A 20603-nucleotide genomic window follows, 5' to 3' on the forward strand; every position below is an offset into this window, starting at 1 on the left:
GGAACATCTTTGAACACACAATATACACTTAATGGGAATTCCAGAAGAGGAGCGAATTAGGCAGAAAAACATATTTGAAGAAATAATAGTCCAAAAATTCAAAAATTTGATGAAAAACATTAATCTACACATCCAAAGTCCAAGTAGACATCATAGTAAAACTGTTAAAAGGCAGCGAAAATCTTGAACACAAGAGAGAAATTGATGTATCATACAAGGGAACCACAATAAAATTAACAGCTAATTTTTTATCAGAAACAATGGAGGCCAGAAGGAATGAGATGGCATATTTAAAGTGCTGAAAGAAAAAAATCCTGTCAATTAAGAAGTCTTTGTCCAGTAAAAGTATCCTTCAACAATGAAGGTGAAATAAAGACACTCCCAGACAAAGAATGAGAATTTGTTGCTAGCAGGCCTGCCTTATAAAAAATACTAAAGGAAGTCCTTCAGGGTAAAAGGAAATGACACCTGACAGTAAACTGAATCCACATGAATAAATAAAGAGCAAAAGGCAATTATATAGGTAAATACAAAGACACTACAAACATATTTTTCTCTTTTATTCTCTTAACTGAGTTAAAAAACAATTATTGGGTTTATAACATAAAGAGGGAATAGAGTTATATTGGAGAAAGGAAAGGACACCAGACAGTAGCTTGAATCCACAGAAGAAAATGAAAAGAACCAGAAATGATAAATATGTGGTTTAATATAAAAAAATTCTATAAATACATTTTTTCTCCTTTCTTCTCTTAAATTTTTAAAAAGACATATAAAGCAATAATTATAACACTATTATTGGATTTATAACACATGGATGTAATATATATGACAATAATAGCACAAAGGGTAAGGAGGGAATTGAGCTATATTGGAGCAAAGTTTTGATAATTTATTAGAATTGAGTTAGTAGTAATCTGAAGTATATTGTGATAAATTACATATTATAATCTCTAGAACAAACTGAGACTAGTAACTCAAAAATATAATAAAGAAACTACAAAGGAATTAAAATGTACATTAGAAAAGTATTTATTTAACACAAAAGAAGACAGTAAAGGAAGAACAGAAGCACAAGAACAAAAGAAGACATGAAGCATATAGAAAAAAATAAAATTGCAGAGAGAAATCCAACCATATCAATAATTACTCTAAATATAAATAAACATTCAGACTAAATGTGAATGACTTAAACATTATCAAACCAGATTAAAAAAACAAGATTCAATTATACACTCCCTATGAGAGACATTTTAGATGCATAGACACAAATAGGTTGAAAGCAAAAGAATGAAAAAATATACACCATGCAAACAGTAACCACAAGTGAGATAAAATGTCTATACCAATATTAGATAAAATAGACTTTAAGACCAAGAAATATACTAAAGACAGAGATACTTTATAATGATAAAAGAGTCAATTCATCAAAATGATATAATTATGTGCACCTAACAACAGAGTCCCAAAATACATGAAACAACGCCTGACAGAACTGAAGGGAAAAATAGAGCATTCCACAATAGTAGCTAGAAAGACGACCTACTGAACAGGAGAAAACATTTGCAAATGATATGACTGATAAGGGGTTAATATCCAAAATATATAAATAGCTCATATAACTCGACAACAAAAAGAAACAACCCAATTAAAAAATGGGCAGAAGATGTGAATAGACATTTTTCCAAAGAGGACATTCAGATGGCCAGCAGACACATGAAAAGATGCTCAACATCATTAATCATCAGAGAAATGGAAATTAATACCATAATGTGATATCACTTCACACCTGTCAGAATGGCTGTCATCAAAAAGAACACAAATAAGAAATGCTGGAGGGGATGTGGCAAAAAGGGAACCCTTGTACACTGTTGGTGGGAACGTAAATTGCTGCAGCCATTGTGGAAATCAGTATGAAGGTTTCTCAAAAAACTAAAAGTAGAACTACCATGTGACCCAGCAATTCCACTCCTGGGTATATATCTGAAAAAAATGAAAACACTAATTCGAAAAGATACATGCACCCCAATGTTCATAGCAGCATTATTTACAATTGCCAAGATATGGAAGCAACCTAAGTGTTCATCAATAGATGAATGGATAAAAAAGATGTTGCATGTATATATACTATGGAATACTACTCAGCCATAAAAAAGAATGAGATTTTGCCATTTGCAGCAACATGGATGGACTCGGAGGGTATTATGCTAAGTGAAATAAGTCAGACAGAGAAAGACAAATACTACATGATATCACTTATATGTGAAATCTAAAAAATAAAGCAAACTAGTGAATATAACAAAAAAAGAAACAGATTCACAGATATAGCAAACAAACTAGTGGTTACCAGTGGGGAGAGAGAAGGGTGGAGGGGTAAAATAGGGTTGGGGCTTAAGAGGTACAAACTATAATGTATAAAATAAGCTACAAGGATATGTTGTACAACACAGGGAATATAGCCAATATTTTATAATAATTATAAATGGAGTATAACCCTTAAAATTGAGAATCACTATGTTGTACACCATAACATATAATATTGTACATCAACTATACTTCAATAACAAAATTTTAAAATTAAAAAAAAATTAAGTGGCTAAATAAAAACAAAAAGAAAAATTAAAAAAAATACAAACCATAATGGAAAAGAATGTGAAAAAGAATATATATGTATATATACACACATATATATACATATATATATATACATATATATATAGAGAGAGAGAGAGAACTGAATCACTTTGCTGTAGGCAAGAAACTACCACAACATTGTAAATTAACTATACTTCAATAAAAAATTTTAAAAAAAGAATAAGGATTGAAAAGATTATCAAAGTTATAAAATTAAAATCAGTTAAATAATAACTGTTTTTAAAAAATATTAATCATTATCCTGATTGGACAGGAGTATGAATTTACAGGAAGTTAGCTGAGGTCAAGACTGTAGAGCTTATCTGTCTAACTTCCTCTGAAAAGGACAGCTTGGGTTTTATAAAACCAAGATCACCTGCCCTGCCCATTTGAATGTGGAATTATTGTCTCATTTTAGGAATTGCTGTGTTCATTCACAAAACTATTTTAATCAGCTTTTCTTTACAGCTAAGAAACACCTGCATTTTGCAACACAGAATTATGCATCACTGTATTTTCCACTTCATACTCAGGTTTCCTCCCCATTTCTTCCAGAAAGATCCTTGAAAACCTCAGAAGGAATATTAAAATCCACAGTTTATCAATGCACAGAGTGTGCTAACGTCCCTTGTATTGCTTCATCTTGGGAGACTACTTACATGTTTACTATTTTCCAAATCATTTAAACATGCATTTACTATGTGTAGAGATTCTTACACTCAATATAACCTTCAATTCCTATGACTGTTAAAATGTTACTCATATATTTTTAAGGAAAACACAATATTGATATCTAAAATAATCAAAAGCTTCCCATTTATAGAAAGCAAGTTTTTTCTTCCTTTTAATACCCTAAAATTTCCTGTGAAGATATACTGATATTTAAGAAATAAGCACATCCCTTATTAAAGAGCTGAATTTATTAGGGCTAGTGTTGTCATTACTTACAATTTAAAAAAATATTTGCTCAACATTATTTTGCTCTCATAGCTCATGAAAAATGTCTGAATTTGAAATACTTCTTAGTGTTTCTAACTGCTGATATGATAATATATATGAATTTATAAAGTTCTTTCCAAATCAAATTAGTAAAATTAAATATTTAAGAATACTAGTGGGGAAAATTCTAGATTCTATCCATAGAACAAGCATCTGATTAATTTTGAGCACTAGTCCTTGAAAGCCATTTTACTTGTACTGTCCCAGGTCCCTTTTGAATGACAATGACAGACAAAGACTTACTTCATCCAGTCGCCGTTCAGTTCCCAGAGCCAGGAGGTTATTGTATTCCCTTTCGAGAATCTGCCTTGCCTGTCGAGATCAGATTAGAGTTAACATCATTGAAGTCACCTTTTATTTGAAAAATCATAGCGATTATATTTACCTGAGAAAACATTCCAATACCCTGTTTTATTTACAGGGGTCTCATTTTTTTCATCCTCTGTATCTATAAGCCATTGTAAATTTACACTATAAACACAAGGAAGGGCAATTTTCCTTAGTCTGTGGACAGTAGAGACAGCCTCACATAAACGTCTGAGGTCAAAGGGTTTGACCTCACTTTGTTACTTTATTCCAATTGAATATTTTATGTAAACTTTGAAATATACAAAAATGAAATAAAACGTAAAGTTAGACTGCCACATTTTTATCAAGTCTATGCAGGTAGTTCTGAAACCTGGCCAATCATCATCATTTGGGGAAACTTTAAATGATTAGGGTTCCTGTGCCCTATCTCTTGATATCTGACTTCTTAGGCTTGTGATGTAGATTGCACGTTTTATTTTAAGTTTTTAAGGAACTCCAGCAATTCAAATAATTATCCAGACTTGGGAAACAATGGCACACCCAGAGCTGAGTGTCTGTATAATTCAGACATGTAAATAGAAATGACTGCCCCTCAGAGAGGCAGAGACTAAAGGCCATCTGTCAGGGATATTGATTGGGGGAATCTGGCATTCAGGTGGGAGGTTGGACCACGTAACTTCTAAATCCCTTTCAACTTAATTTTATGATTTTGTTTTGGCTAGAAATCCAGTAGCTTGAAATTAAAGTCCCAGTGACATATATCAAACGTTGAACTAACTCCCATTAGGAATCATGAATACACAGCCGACTTTTTTTTCCTAAAACTTTACTTTGTCCTTACATAAACCAGGACACAGTGCAACTACAGCACAAAGGGGCTTGCCTGGGTGTTCTGTGTTGGAATCTGTAGTAATAAAGCTAAGCTGCTGTAGTCAAAGTTCTCATCCAGGGCTATAAGTGAGCCATGCACACCACTTTCAAGAATATTATTTGCATATTCTCGAAGTCCAATTGCTTGTATCCAGCGAATAACTCGATCATTGCTCCACACCAACACATCTAGAAAAAGAGGTGCATCATTTTAGGCTGCAGTATTTTGCATATTAAATAAAAACTGCTGGCTGAAATGAGCCACAGGCGTCTGGCCAAGTTAGCATTTATGCTAGCTTCTTTATCCACTCCCTAGTGCAGCTGGCTCCTTGTGTTACATGTATTTACCTTTCTAATAACTAACCCTTTCTACTTTTAGCCCAGAAAAAAAATTGTGATTTTAAGAGTGTTTGTTATCACTGAAATGAGAGCATTTCCATCACATGGAACATAATGTCTCAAAGTGCTTCTTGTTTTCATTCTGGAGCTCTAGGGGTCTGTCTGAAGTTCAATGCTTTTACCACCAGATGGGGACGTTTCTTATTTGTGTCCATAAACAGATCTTCAGTCAAGAGAGCAAGATGACAATCTAAAATGGTTCTTCATCAGAGTATTTTTAAACTACTACCTAACTATTGTGTATAGGCTAGAAGAAACTTTTTTTTTTCCATCTGAAGCAATAAGTCAGAGAACAGAATAGTAAGAGAACAGGCACTCAATAGTTTGATACTTACCCTACTATTTTGTCAATCCATTATTTCTCAGTCACGTACTAATCCAAAAATCAACCACTCTCAAGTCATAAGTTGTTTTTCCTTTTAGGTTGAAACGCAATATTTTACTAAGGTACAAAACACTTTGAATTTTATTTTCTAAAACTAAAACCTTTAGAGAAAAATGTCATATATACCTTTTTAGACCAAACCATATCAAAGTATATTTTATCCTTTTTCCATTCCTTCTCATTATGAGTTGACATAATACTACATAATAGCCAGCAAAACAGTCAGAAGGGCCAGAATGTTCCATTGAAAAGAAAGAATTTTGAGGAACTTAAGGGGAAATAAGAAAAGAATTAAACCTTTTTTTCTAATCCTTAAGGGGAAATGAGAAAATAATTAAAACTTTTTTTCTAAAAAAAGAATCAAAACTTTTTTTCATTTCTAGAAAGGTAAATGAAACCCATAATTTACTAGTACAGTAAAAGTAAGTTTTCCTATTAATTTTTTTTTCTTTCAGAATGAAATTTATACCTTATCCGGAAAAAGTATAAAGAATACTTTGGGAACTATTCTTCAACTTCAACTGTTCATTTCCCCAATTTAACTTATCTGCAAAAATCTTATTAGTATTTTCTTCTTTGTGTGTGTGTGTGTGGGGAGAGTATTTATATATTAAGTTTTTCAAAAGCATTACTAATTTGTCCTAATGCATTAATTTATAACCAATTCAGATTTTCTTGTGTATAACATCAAAGCAATAAAGTGATACTTCAGCACCACAGAGGTCCCCTCATGCCCTTTCTCAGTTATTATCCTCACTTCAACAATAACCAATATTCTGACTATGCTCACGCCAGATTAATTTTGCCTGATTTTTTAGTTTTTTATAAATGCTGTCGTACAATATGTATCTTCACTCAATATAGGGTTCACCCATGCTACGGCAAATAGCAGTAGCTTGTTTATTTAGTATTCCATTGTATGATTATGTCACAATTTATCCCTTCTACTGTTGATGGAAATTTGGGTGGATTCTACTGTGGTTATTAAGAATAGTGCTGCTTTGGGGCTTCCCTGGTGGCACAGTGGTTGGGGGTCCGCCTGCTAATGCAGGGGACGCGGGTTCGTGCCCCGGTCTGGGAGGATCCCACATGCCGCGAAGCAGCTGGGCCCGTGAGCCACAACTGCTGAGCCTGCGCATCCGGAGCCTGTGCTCCGCAACAGGAGAGGCCACAACAGTGAGAGGCCCGCGCACTGTGATGAAGAGTGGCCCCCGCTTGCCACAACTAGAGAAAGCCCTCGCACAGAAATGAAGACCCAACACAGCCAAAAATAAATAATAAATAAATAAGTAAATAAATGAATAAAAAGCCAAGCATCTGAAGCCCTTAAAAAAAATAAAAATAAAAAAAAAATTGGACAATAGTTCAACAAAAATGTAGAGTTTTCTTTACACTGAATGGATTTGTAAATAGGAAGTATTTGTTCTTTTCTGGAGCTGGATTTGTATTTTGATAGCCTATGACATATTTTGTAGTTACCATATTTCTGTAAATATACGTCTACCAAAAATTCCATTGCCATATCTGTAGTTATTCATGAAATAATAAGTATAAAATAATCCATTTATTTACAGGGTAAAGGTAAATAAGACACTAATACCAAATTCTCTTCTTCAGAACAACATAGTTTTTTCTTTTCATTTTGTAAATCAGATCCCTTTCTATAAATCTGTTTCCAAGCAAATTTTATGCTCTGACTTTAAAGCTTTATAAGGATCCTCTTGACCTAAACAATAAATGTCTAGAGATCCGTGTTGACTGTTTCCTAGCGACAAATTAAATGCTTATAGATTTTGATATTCACATGGTCTCTTCACTTCAGAAAGCTGTTCATTAAGGTCAAGGTTAATTAACACTTCAGATAATAACAGAGACCCCTAGTCACAGTCAAGAGTTATTCCTGTAAATGTCATCAGATCAGTTACAGGAAACGGGCTATTTATGATCTCACTCACAGCTACGTCACACATGGAGTTGCCTGTGTATAATCATAGTGAATCCTGGCAGTTTTTCTCAGAGCTACACTCCAACTAGCAATTGCCAAATACTAATATAATATTTGATGTAGTGCCAGATCATCTGTCTATATAAGAAGCATTTCATGTGATGAGACCAAGCATAATAAAATCTAATTGGAAAAAATACTTCAAAAAAGAAAACCAGAAACAGGTATCCCACGGGTAAAATCTATTTGTGTGCTAAAACATCTCTGTTAGGTCAAGCACAGACTTCCTTTTGGTGTCTTTATTTGGCCAATTAGTTCCCAAATTTCAATTCAACTGAACAGCAGTGCTCTAAAATCAACTTGCAATTTCCTGGGTCCCCAAAATAAAGTGAAATCAAATAACCCAATTTTGATAATGGAAGAACACTTTCTTGCTCCTAGGTAATGAGTCAAATGAAGTGTTACAAGAAATCCATTGTGTGTCTGTCTACTCTCCAATGAACCATATATAGAAAAATACTTTTAATCAATCACCTTCACAGGCATTCAAACCCATTCCACGCTAACTAATGTACTGTCCAAGAACTGCCAAAGATAAAAGTGATTTCTGACAATATTTATCACAAATGAAAATTACAGAAGTCTGAGGTGATCTGAAAGAATAAAACAGTGCTAAACTTAAATATGGGAAGGAAGGGTAACATGTAATATATACTATTTTCTTGTCTAAGGTAAGCCCTAAAGGCAGTGAAGATGACAATAAACAGACTCGTGCCTAACTTTGAACAATTAATGTACAAACACTTATTGAATTTGATGAAATGCTTCCATGTATCAACTCCTGGGTAATGGTAAACAGAAATATAAGGAGTTTATTTTGCTTCTACTCAAAATTTTCTTCAAAAAATTTGAGCCTTTTTTCCATTAAAAAGTATAAATAGACATAAAAGGGCTTATGATTTTTGCCCATAAAAGTCCCGTAGATATTTATATCTTATACCTAATCATTAAATTTTCCTTCAACAACAACAATAATAAAAATAAAGTGGTCTCTAACAAGTATAAAGTCTAACATGTTGTTCTTTTTAAACAATTATTTCCCCTGTATTAAGGTACTGCTCAACATTTAAAAAGTTAATTACTAAATACAGTACTTTTCTAAAGTCTGTTATAGGAAGTGTCTTATTGGTTTGTACAAACAATAGTTGCAGCAGTTAGTAATGTTTCTAAAATCATTCCTAGCTAAAATTATTAATGGACTAGTCTCATTTATAGGGGAAAATTCCCTCTGTAACTTCTATATAAAAATCCCTGTATAATTTCAACAACTATATTACAAAAATAAAATATTTGGTCACTGAAATAGAATTCAAATGATGCAAACCGGGGATAAACTGCTATAAATAAATTATATACCATGTTTCTCTGAATCATAATGAGAATGTTCTATTAAAAGTCTGACAAAACTATCTATGTGGAGGCATGTTTACGATAAACAGAATATATAAGTAATAGGTTCAGAGGAATAAATCTCAATTCAGAAAATCAAGAATATTCCCCAAATGGGATATCTATCTTAAAAAGTGATGATATCCTTTTCTGAGTTTTAATCAGAAAAGTAATGAAAAAGAAATAATGATGACACTCTTCTAGCTGAATACTTACGTTACTTAATGACAATTGTAATGCATACAGCATTTTAGGTTCATAAAAGTGAAAGCTAAAAATCCCAGAAAAAAAAGGCATTTGATATGAAAGAAAGACATATTACCTTTTATTTCATGTTGGCTTGCTTCTCGTCTTCTTTCTAGTTCTTTTCGGTCATAATTCAACCTTTTTAAGCACATAATTCCATATTGTAAACTTGTTCTGTTATTTTTTTTTAAAGGAGAAAACACATTTAGTTTACTCAGTAGATGATTAAGCATAGTCAACACTATGCACTACTTCTTCAGGCAACAGGTTAATAAATTCCATTTGTAATTAAATCCTCTAGAATTGGAGGGAATTAAAATTATAGTTATTCTAAGCACACAGTGTTTCTAAAGAGTAAAAACAAAAGTATTTTCAAAATAAAATAACCATAGTCTTAAAATTAATCTTGGATTATGTTGTTTATCCACATGTCTTTGTTTTCCATTAGGCTATTTCAACATTGTTTGAAGACAAATGAACATTTTACTCCTCTGAAAAGAGTCAATATTATGGAGACAAGAAGGAAATTATAAGAAAGGGATGATACTCTTCTTTTTAGCTGATGAGAAAAATAATGTAAAAACATGAATGAGGGCTTCCCTGGTGGCACAGTGGTTAAGAATGACACAGGTTTGAGTCCTGGTCCGGGAAGATCGCACATGCCACGGAACAACTAAGCCCATGCACCACAAGTACTGAGCCTGTGCTCTAGAGCCTATGAGCCACAACTACTGAGCCCACGTGCCACAACTACTGAAGCCCGCACACCTACAGCCCATGCTCTGCAACGAGAGAAGCCACCACAATAAGAAGCCCGCACACCACAACAAAGAGTAGCCCCCGCTCATCACAACTAGAGAAAGCCTGAGCACAGCAACGAAGACACAACGCAGCCAAAAATAATAAATAAATTTATAAATAAATAATAAAAAGATGAATGAGTTAAGTGATAACATACAGAACCAAATACCAAAATGAATAGCCACCAACTCTAAGTGATACAGAAATATGTGAAAGGAACAAGTCAGCAGATACTGAAACTCTATGTGGAAAGGATATTGTGGAAGAGCAGAAAACTGACTGATCCTTAAAGGATCAGGCAAAGGGAGGGTTAGTAAAGGATATGGAACACCATGAACATAGGATGGCTGATGAAATGTTAAATGTGTGGTGATAGATCCTCTGTCCACAGTGAAGATCTATGCCAGGAAGTTAGGAGGAATAAGATTTTATACGGAGAATGGGGTTACATTAAGGAAAGTTTGCGTTCAGAGTAAGTGTAGAACACATCAAGGTGATAAAAATTATTGGACAATTTTCACAGGAGGATAAAAATGACAATAAAAGGTTTTGGTTTAAGAGAGAATAATCTGGAAGTAACACAAGAGTTGGGGAAAATAGGTAATTCTAGGGGACAGGGAAATTAGTTGAAGAAGAAATGCTGTCAAAATAAAGGTCCCACTAAGGACAAAGAAAAGCATGAAAAGAAAATCTAGAAACCAGAGATGTTCAGAGAGAAGAAAGAAGACTTACTGATATTATATATAAAGGATGTGGAAGAGTATAATAGGTAAAAAGAATCTCTAGGCCTCAAGAACAAACAGCACTGAATATTAGTGATTTCTTAAATGTTTAGAATTATAGACAAATTTAGACATACACATTGGCCAGGCTACTCTTAAGTGCTGGATTCATTTCTAAGCCCTGCATTTTAATAAGAACAATGCTGAGTTCAAATATTTAAGAATCAGAGGAAAATGGAAAGAAATCTGCATTAATTGCTGTTATGGGATAAACTGTGTTTCCCCAAATTCTTACAACGAAGCCCTAACGCCCAATACTTCAGAATGTGACTGTGATGGGAGACTGAGTCTTAAAAGAGGTAATTAAGTTAAAATCAGCATCAGGGTATGCCTTAATTCAGTATGACTGGTGTCCTTATAAGAGGAAATTTGGACACACAGAGAAACCTGGGAAGTACACACACACAGGAAAGACGATGTGAGGACACAGTGAGAAGGCAGCTATCTGCAAGCCAAGGAGAAGAAACCAATAATGCTGACACCTTGATCTTTGTTTTCTAGATTCCAGAACTTTGAGAAAAAAAATTTCTGTTGTTTAAGCCACCTATCTATGTTATTTTGTCATGCTAGCCCAAGCAAACTAATTCAGTGGAATACCAGATAATACTGATGTAAAAACCATCATAGACATTAGCCAGCTTGAGGTTAAACCACTGGGGCTTGCCTAACTTCTGCCTAGTTTTTGTATGTAACGTAAAATTGTTCTATAAAAAGGATATATGTTGTTACAACAATGTCTTGTCAGATGGAAAACTGGGCTGTAAAGACAATGGGATGCCATATGCAGTAAAGTATTACTTGCTTTAAGTCAGAGCTAAGCATAGCATAAAGATGAAGCTTGTGTATTTCCCAGAACAAACAAGAACCCTGTCATTTGAGTAATGTTTATTTTTTAAAAAAGAAAACTTGATCTCTGGATGAATCATTTCTACTATAATAATAAAGCAATTAAAAGTTGATCTAGTGAAGAATAGAAAACAGGCACAAGTGTGTCATCAAAAATTCTAATATTTAAAAGTCTATTGCAACCACACAAAATTTGAGGCCCTAAATGTTCAGTGACAGGGAACTCACTACCTCACAATGTGTGTACTATAGAGCAATTGAGAGTGATACAAAGTTGTATTTTCTGTTGAACATAAATCACTCACCCTATTATCTATACCTATTTGTACTAGAAAAGCACATGTTCAAGACAGCAAATATTACTCTATCACATAATATTAAAACATAAGAAAACTTATCTAAAGTCTTCCCTTATCCAAGCTAAATTTCTTTAATTCCTTCCTTTCCCCCAGATTTTTACCACGTTATCAAAAACAATTTAATGTCCATAAATTAATACAGTTTCTTATTGTTATCTCACCACATGATAGGACTTTTATTGTGCCTGCCAATAAACACAGTCTAAATATGCCCTGTCAAGCCATTAACCAGAACTGAGATTTTTGTGTCAACTATAAATCACATATCTTTTTCACTTGAACTGCTTTTAAATCATGAATTCCCCATCCAGCATTTTAATGGTTTTTAAAAACGATGTTATATTTATCTCTACTAAATTTAATCCAACAGTGTAAACAACTGTGTTAAGATTCAAAACATTTTGATAAATTTGACTGAAGAATCTCAATTATTATCTCTTTATCCTAACTTTAGTCATTAACATATATGATTTTTATACCATTTTAATTTCCGTCACTAATTAAATGTTGGACAGGATGTGAACACAGTTTCCCAAAGTCTAGATTTATATTTATTAATTTATTATAATAACTAACTGTATATAAAATAATCATAATACAACTGACAATTCTGCAGATAACCTACAAAGAGATCAGGCTACAACATAACATTTATGACATGGTATTATAACAACCATTTTTTTACTCCCTAGATGATAAGCAACTTGAAAAACTAATTTTCATTTGCCTTTCATTTATCTGTGCTCTTACCAATGTCTCATAACCCATTCAGTATTTTTTTTCCTGAAAATTAATGTACAAATAAGCAAAAGCACTGAAAGGTTTACACAAAAACAAAAATTTTCTTCAGAAGAGAATTCCTTCTCAAATTTTTTTCTAGTATATCCCTAAGTTATATAATTTATAACTCCATATATAGTTGAGACTGATGATTTTATTCTTAATAAATAATTTTCTAATATTAAAACATATATAGATACAAATCACAAACATGAAATTTCCTACAGATACAGGGGAAAAAAGATCTATGCTGTATGAGAATTTTGCACTCTCCAGTTCCATAAACTTTGGGCATGTAATATGCACCCAGCTCTACATCAGATAGTCCCCGCAATTTGTTGCATAAAGATACTTTGCCAAGTAGATGTACACAGATGTTTCAAAGAGCACATATTCTATATTTCTTAAATATCTTTATGTTCTAGTAATATACACAGTTATTTATTTTTCACTTTAATTACTTTTTGGAAAAAACGTACCGATGGAAACTATCCACCATTTTTAAATGGACACGGAGATCTTTTTTTGTTAGGTGATCTAACATTCTTGCATCTACCAAGCATTCCATAAAATAACTTCTGTATTGAGGTAACCCCAGGCTGGGAAGCCATTCGTTTCCAATCCACTCGTGGTTCATATCTCCATATGCCAGGGTCTGTAGAAAAACCGGACACTAGAATTGTTTTATAGCAGTCAAGTTTCTTAGCCAATAAAATGAGACAGTAATTGGAGGGTATGGGCTATCATTATAATTGATATTTAATTCCTATGATATATTGAAACAAAGTAGAAATAATATTTAGCCCCTAAATATTTGATTTATTTTGGTACAAAGTGGAACTCTGGGTACATGTATCAAGGTCCTTGCCTAAAGAGAATGATAAGGTTCACTTTGTTTGCTCAAAAGGAATTACATTTTATACAAATATGCATTTTAATTCAAAAGCTAAAATGAATGATATAATACAAATGCTGAGCTTAAAGATCCTTTCTTTGTATTGATAGATTTATTTAATTCAACTTATTTTATTTTTATCTGTTAGCCAATACGCCACCATTTCCTTCTCTTCAATGCTACTATTACCATTGCCATGGTATAATGGCAAATCTTGATGTCAAAATAGAAACCTCAGTAAATGAATAGAGAAAGGAGCCACAAGGCTAGAGAGATAGAATGCTGAAGCTTTATGTGGCCATTGTTGTTACCTAGTGAGGCATGCAGCCAGTATTCTATAAAAATTGATGCAATCAGTCTTTCGTAGATATCAATCAATACAGACTCTGTACTTAAAGAAGCAGAGCATGATCAAACTCTAAGACAATCTAATTCTTTAATATAACAATATGAACTGATCTTACCACTGTTCTTAAAAGCCAAAATGAAAACCAAAATCAACCATCATCTCTAAAGCAATTTTAAAAAAAACTATTAATCTCTATTAATTTGACAATGTCTTCTATTTAGTTCCTTATCAAACAACAAATTCACAATTATAACATGTATTTCTAATGAAAATCTAGGTGTTCCCTTTATTTTGTGTGTTCTTAAAAAATGAAATTCTCACTAAAATAAAAACCTAATGCAACCCTAATTTAGTCAATGTTTAAATGTAGGTCCTAGTAATAACTACAAAAATTTTTCTTACAAAGTTTGAATCACATTACCTATAACACACATTAATTCTTTTAGTAATAAACATGCAGAAATGTTGAAAAAGGAACAGCTTCCTTGCAAGCATATATGTTTGTTCAAAGTACAGATGCTTAGCTCATATGCCATCTCAATAAATGGGAGTGACTTCTGACGTGTAGTCGCAAGGCTAACACGTGTCCCTCCAACTCCATTTCTCACACACTTTCCATTATACTTTAAAGAATAGGTGATTCCAAATAAGTTTTTTGAAATCTCCCCTCCCCGCTTACAACCAACATAAATGATTCCTGATTAAATATATTCAGGGGTGATTTCCAAGAAATTTAAGTTATAGTTCATTCTTTTAAAGGAGAAATGAAATTTTCCTTTCAAAAGAGGCCAGGTATAAAATGATGATCATCTTCTTTGCAAAATATGGTTATTTTAAAAGACCTTATAGTATTCAACATAATAAAGTCAAATACATGATTAGCCTAATCTTAAGCTAAGTGAAGACTTATAATATTATGACATACAATTTTCTTACTTTATATCCTCATAGCCTACTAAACGATATTGTTTTAAAGCACATGAATTTCCTACCTGGGCCCAGCTTCCTTCCTCAGATTCTTTCTGTGTTAGCAGCAGGAAATGATTAATAAAGCAGATAAAGATAAATTAATCTCAAATTAATACAGTAAATTTTTTCTAGTAGAAGAAAAATTGCTTTGTTATTAAAAATGTTAATTAAGACACAGACAAATAAGTACACAGATCCTTATTCAGATCCACAGTAATCAATAGAGCAGTTCAAGGGCAACTACAAAGGCACCTACACAGTTTCTAATTTATTCTAATTAAATGCACGCACATACAACATATGGAATTTTCATGATACATTTGATCTGGTCATTCCAAACCTTTTTTAATTCTTAAAAGTGTGGGATTTTACAAATGTAATAAGTTATGACAAAAATTTCTGATTATATACATACGAATATACAATACACAAATGTGTATACATACATATGATGGATAAATCTTATATAAAGTAAATTAATGGAGTGGACAAAGTAACTGCATCCTTCTAACAAAACTTTGTGGTAATCAAATGGGTTTCAGCAAGAATCAACAACAAACAAAGCTAAACAAGAAAAGACCAAGCACAACAAACTAAAAATGTAATTAGCACACAACATTGGCATTTTTATTCAACAGAAACTAGAAAATCAATTTTTCAAACAGGAATAAAATTAAAAGGACATTAAATTAAAAATAAGTTGCTCATAATAAAATGCATGGCATGCCCAACTTTGTTACTTTAAATGAGAAATGATTATATGTAATATATTTTTAAAAGCTGACAATTACAATGAGTCACGATGAATTTTTTAAGTCTGTGCTTTTAATACTAAATGAACACTTTGCATGAAGGTGGGAGGAGGAAGCTCTGTATTTGAGATGGTAAAGTACAAGAAACTAAATAATTATATTTAAAATGAGTATTCAATCTACACATTCTATTACAAATTTAATTGGGTTTGGTAACATGCATTACCTGTGAATATGTTCAATTTTAAGTGATATTTGTTATCAAAACTTTCCAATGTTGCAAAATGTATAAATAAGTGTCATTAAATTCTTGATTATTGTTTGCATGTTACAAACTCTTATATTAACCACATTATGCCAATCTAGTATGGCTTCATTTAAAAATGTCTAGGGTCAGTGAAATAAAACCACAATGAAAAATGTTAGTTATCATTGCATATTACTATGTAAACATACCCCATTACTCTGATCTACACAAACAAAATAGCTTTTCCATCCAAATAGCAGCAAAATAACTTTCTTCATGTTCAACAAAGCTGTAAAGACTAACCGTTTTTGCTGGAGCTGCAAGATTTTCCATTTCTTCATGGGTCACCCAAACGTTGCCTGAAGGCTAGTGAGGAGGCCCAGAGGGAAGCAGTGGGATCCATGGGAGGGAAGCAGTGGTAAAGAAGAAACGCAGCACCACTGTAAGTTAATGGTACCACAGTGACACGACCATGCTCTTGCTTCTATAGCATGCACAAGAGACAGCAGTGCTAGTTTCTCATAGCTGTCTTTTTCTTCTACTTCAAAAGATTAAATAGAAAGAGGCATGCTGTGAAGCTCACACGTGATAGACTTAAAATGATACTTCTGTAATTATTAATCAGGAAAAAGGCTTAATCAAAATTTGCATTTCAGTGGTATGCGGCTATTGGATCCACTTTTTGTAATCATGGAGAACTGAATAAATTTGATCTGTAGAAGAATATTTTTATTTTTTTCTTCAGTAAACAAAGGCACATGTATTTTGTTGTGTTATTACCTATATTTTGTTCACAAAGTTTTAATTCTTCAAAGTCCTTGGAAAGAGAAAACTGGTTGTAAATACAAAGCTGAAAGCGCTATCATAAACTGTTTGGAAACCAGTATCAGCTTTTCCCAAATGACCGCTTCCTTTTACAGTTCAGTAAATATGTTGTTTTCCTATATTCTTATAGGGAAAAAAGAAGAGAAATGCTATTTTGGAGTTAATAATAGGTATTTTTCCACTAAATATTGTCAGAAGTCACAAAACCTAGGTTTCCTAATTTTTTAGCAGTATCCTTCACTATTTTAGATGTAAAAGGAAATTTTCCCTCTAGCAGGCACTACTCTATTATGAAGTCTCATTTGCCTTCTAAATAAAACAACCCATGATGCTTGTTTTATACACTGAAGTATTAATACATACAATTTCTAGACCAAAGTCCACTTAGTAACATACGGATCACTGGGAACCACCTCCCATTAAATTCCACCATTTTACTGGGAAATATTTATGAACATTTCAATGTTGTCCAAGCACATCAATTCTATAGTTACAGTGGAATTTAATCTTATGTATTGCTTGTTACTTGTTTTGGAAGGGGTCTAGTTTCAAAGAATTGGAAGTAGCAAAGTTGATACCCCGACATAAGTCATCACCATAATTCTCTTTTGCCTTTTCTACCAACACATAGTACCATGTTGACTTATTTTCTATTATAAATAATGTAATTTAATATAATTTTTAAAATAACTACATATAAACTAAATTGATGAATATAATTTGACATAAGATAAATCTCATGTATAAGAGAGTTACTCATATATATAGTTGTGTAACAGAACAGAGTTGAGTAGTAAATATTTATAATTATAATAAATCATATGGGCATAAAATCTCAAAGGATAAGCATCATATATATGTAAAGAATTCTCATTCTCCTACCATTTTGGAATTTTGAGCATATATGAATTTTTTCCTAAAAGATAAAACCGTGCACATCTGTAAAATATACTGAGAATACAGCAGCCATCCATGTCATTAAATGCCCCTCCCTTCTATCCCTAGGTTCCAGGAATGGTGCTCATTATAAAGAGAAAGTTGTGTATGAATATATGAATCATTAAATCATTTGGCAGAAATTGCTTTTACTGAATTTTTGAGCCGTGTACTATGCTAAAAATAATTTTACAATCATCTGTCACATTCCCTTTACACCCAGTGACAACAGTGTTTTGCCTGAGTGGCTATACTGTTTAACGTGAGCTTCAGTGATGGTTACCTGAGAGGAAATTCATTTAAGCCAGATTGTTTTACAATGATTTCTAAGGATTCGACCTTGATTGTGAATCCAAACAATGAAGATCTCCCTTCTTCTATAAGAAACTTGACCAGTATTATTTCATACTAGAATACATACATGTATAATCTCTTTCACAGGTTAAAGTCTATATTTGCCAGTCTATCACCATATTCTGGGGTGAGTAGGACTCTGCAAGCTATGGCTTTATCTGTATCTTTACATGCAAAATGAGTATATACCCAGGGCAATTTTCTAAAATATGGTTGTGAAACTTTCTGAAGTTGTAAGTTAGCTGTTCACTTATGCTCTGCAGTTTTACTTCTGAGAAGCACTGCCTGCTCTAGAGTCTTGTAAAGTAATCCATAAAATGACTTCTAAACAACCCAGTCAGTTAGGCATTAGTTGAGGTTTTAACAAGTTTATTTTATAAGCAAACCCATGTGTAGTAAGTCAATTATTCAGATTTATTTCTTTTTACTACCAGTTTAAAGGATAGAACTTTCAACAGGGTAAGTCATAAAAGGGTGCGTTAGAGCATGAGTGTTTCAGCAAAGAGCACATCTTAGAGAATAGCTAGAGTGGGACGCTTTGAGCAACCAAAGGACTCTGGTGCCTTGGGTCCAAGGATAAAGACAATGCAAAGATTAGCTTGGAAAAGCATAAAGGACAAGTATCATATAATTTGGTTGTGGTTTCCTGAGAGCCGCTGAAAATCATTTACATCAGTCCACGCTGCAACCCCCAGTATCTGAGCTGGAGAATGCAAACCAGTAGACTTTTTTTCTTCTTCTTTTTTTTTTTTTTTGTGGCGAATACCGTTTGAGTCTAGCAAATGATTTCTAAAATTTTAACTATCTGGAAATTTACCAAATTATAATCAAGAGGCTTGAGTTCTAGCAGTGCCACTTCTCAGTAACTACCCAGGACATTTCCTAAACCTCTCTAAATTTTAGAATCTACATCCATTAAGTAGACTAAAACTGCATACTCATACTAGAAAAAATACAAATAATTTAAAATTATGATGTAATATATTCTGATACAGGGCTGGGACTAGGATGAGGTAGGTGAGGTGTCAAGGGGGCTACATTTAAAGAAGCATTCACTTTCAGGATCATGCAAGTGCAAGGTCGGTAGTGACAGTGAGTGCCTCATTCAATTTTATTTGAGGTGCCTTGCTGGCCTCACCTTAGTCCAGATGGAGTAGAGTATTCAGACAGTATTATCAAATGAGATCTAGTAGGAAAATTCCTAAAGGATGTTGAGAATTAAAGCACTTAACTAATTAAATCATTTAGGACAGAATTATGATATAAAATTTAATAGTAAAATGAGTTTAAGGAAAAAATGAGTTTAAGGGATAACTCATGAAAATTAATTGGAGGAAAATAATTCTCTTGCTGTCAGAAATACAAAATAAGTAAAGCAGCCAGACCTCAGAATAATCCTAAACTTCATCTAGCTAGAAGTAACTTCTGTTACTACATAAGTCATTTTGAAGAATTTTTTGTTTTATAAGTGAATTACAAAGTAAATTAATTTGAAATTTACTTTTCACTTTCAAAATGGCCTAGATCCACATTTTTCCCTTATCTGAATTGATAATTCTCACCATAAGAAGAGAAATATTTCTCATTATAATAAGACTAGTTTTACACAATTATATTTCACCTTATTTACATTAAAGGTTGAGGCTTAGGAGGTTAGTAATAATGAAAAGTGGAACCAAAGTAGACTGGAAGAATGTTGCAAAGAAGAAGGAAAACTGGTAGAGTTCAAGAAGCAGGAGAGTACACTTGTTAGGAGCATAGACTATGGGGCAAAACAACCTGGGGTGTGACCTTAGACAAGTCATTTAACCTCTCTGTTCATCAGTTTTTCCCATTTGTAAAATAGATGTCAAAAAAGTGCCTATCTCATAGCATTGTCCTGAGGCTCAAATGAGTTATTGCATGTAGAACACTTAGAACAGGGACTGACACTTAGTAAGTACTCCACTGATGTTGGCTGTTACTACAATTTCACTAGAATTTTCATTAAACAATCTCTACCCAAGTAAATCTTTAGTTTAATAAATGCTATTTTCCCCGTACATTGTGCTGAAGCCTATCTTATGCCTTACGTGTCTGCTCAAATTTGCTGAATTCTATGTTTACTAAAGATCATTTATATTTGGTCCCAAACCTGTCTACTTCCACTGCACTTTTTAAAAAATTACTCAATTTAAATAAATATTACATAGAGCCAAAATTAAATAAACTTGGCTCATGTATGAACACTAAGTTGAATTATTTGGAAAGACCAGATAAAGGTAAATCTTAAAACACATTGTCAGTGAGATACAGCTTCAGCAAAGTCTGGGGAAGAATTTGTAAATTTCCAGGAGGATTCTGTACTCACATAGCTTTTCAAGTATCTTCAAGTTATCACTTTAAAAAGAAACTCAAATTTTAAAAATTGAAGATGTTTAATGGATGAAGTTATCAAATAAACATAATGTGAAACTCGAGGCATTGGAATTA

General features: G+C 32.8%; 1 protein-coding gene across 2 annotated transcripts in view; it reads right to left on the reverse strand.

Moving 5' to 3' along the window:
• PPFIA2 (PPFI scaffold protein A2) overlaps positions 1 to 20603 on the reverse strand; it is a 472833-nt gene that overhangs the window by 8666 nt on the left and 443564 nt on the right. For both annotated transcript variants that reach the window (XM_089920005.1, XM_089920006.1), the window contains 6 exons: positions 16320 to 16382; positions 15041 to 15070; positions 13284 to 13477; positions 9313 to 9410; positions 4826 to 5001; positions 3877 to 3945 (listed from right to left, as the gene is read on the reverse strand). In XM_089920005.1, the coding sequence (XP_089776131.1) occupies positions 3877 to 3945; positions 4826 to 5001; positions 9313 to 9410; positions 13284 to 13477; positions 15041 to 15070; positions 16320 to 16382 (630 nt within the window). The remainder of the gene's footprint in view (positions 1 to 3876; positions 3946 to 4825; positions 5002 to 9312; positions 9411 to 13283; positions 13478 to 15040; positions 15071 to 16319; positions 16383 to 20603) is intronic.

This window comes from Delphinapterus leucas, chromosome 11, assembly GCF_059928025.1.
Source record: "Delphinapterus leucas isolate spDelLeu-1000000601 "Yukka" chromosome 11, BTC_Dleu_Yukka2, whole genome shotgun sequence".
Taxonomy (NCBI): Eukaryota; Metazoa; Chordata; class Mammalia; order Artiodactyla; family Monodontidae; genus Delphinapterus; species Delphinapterus leucas.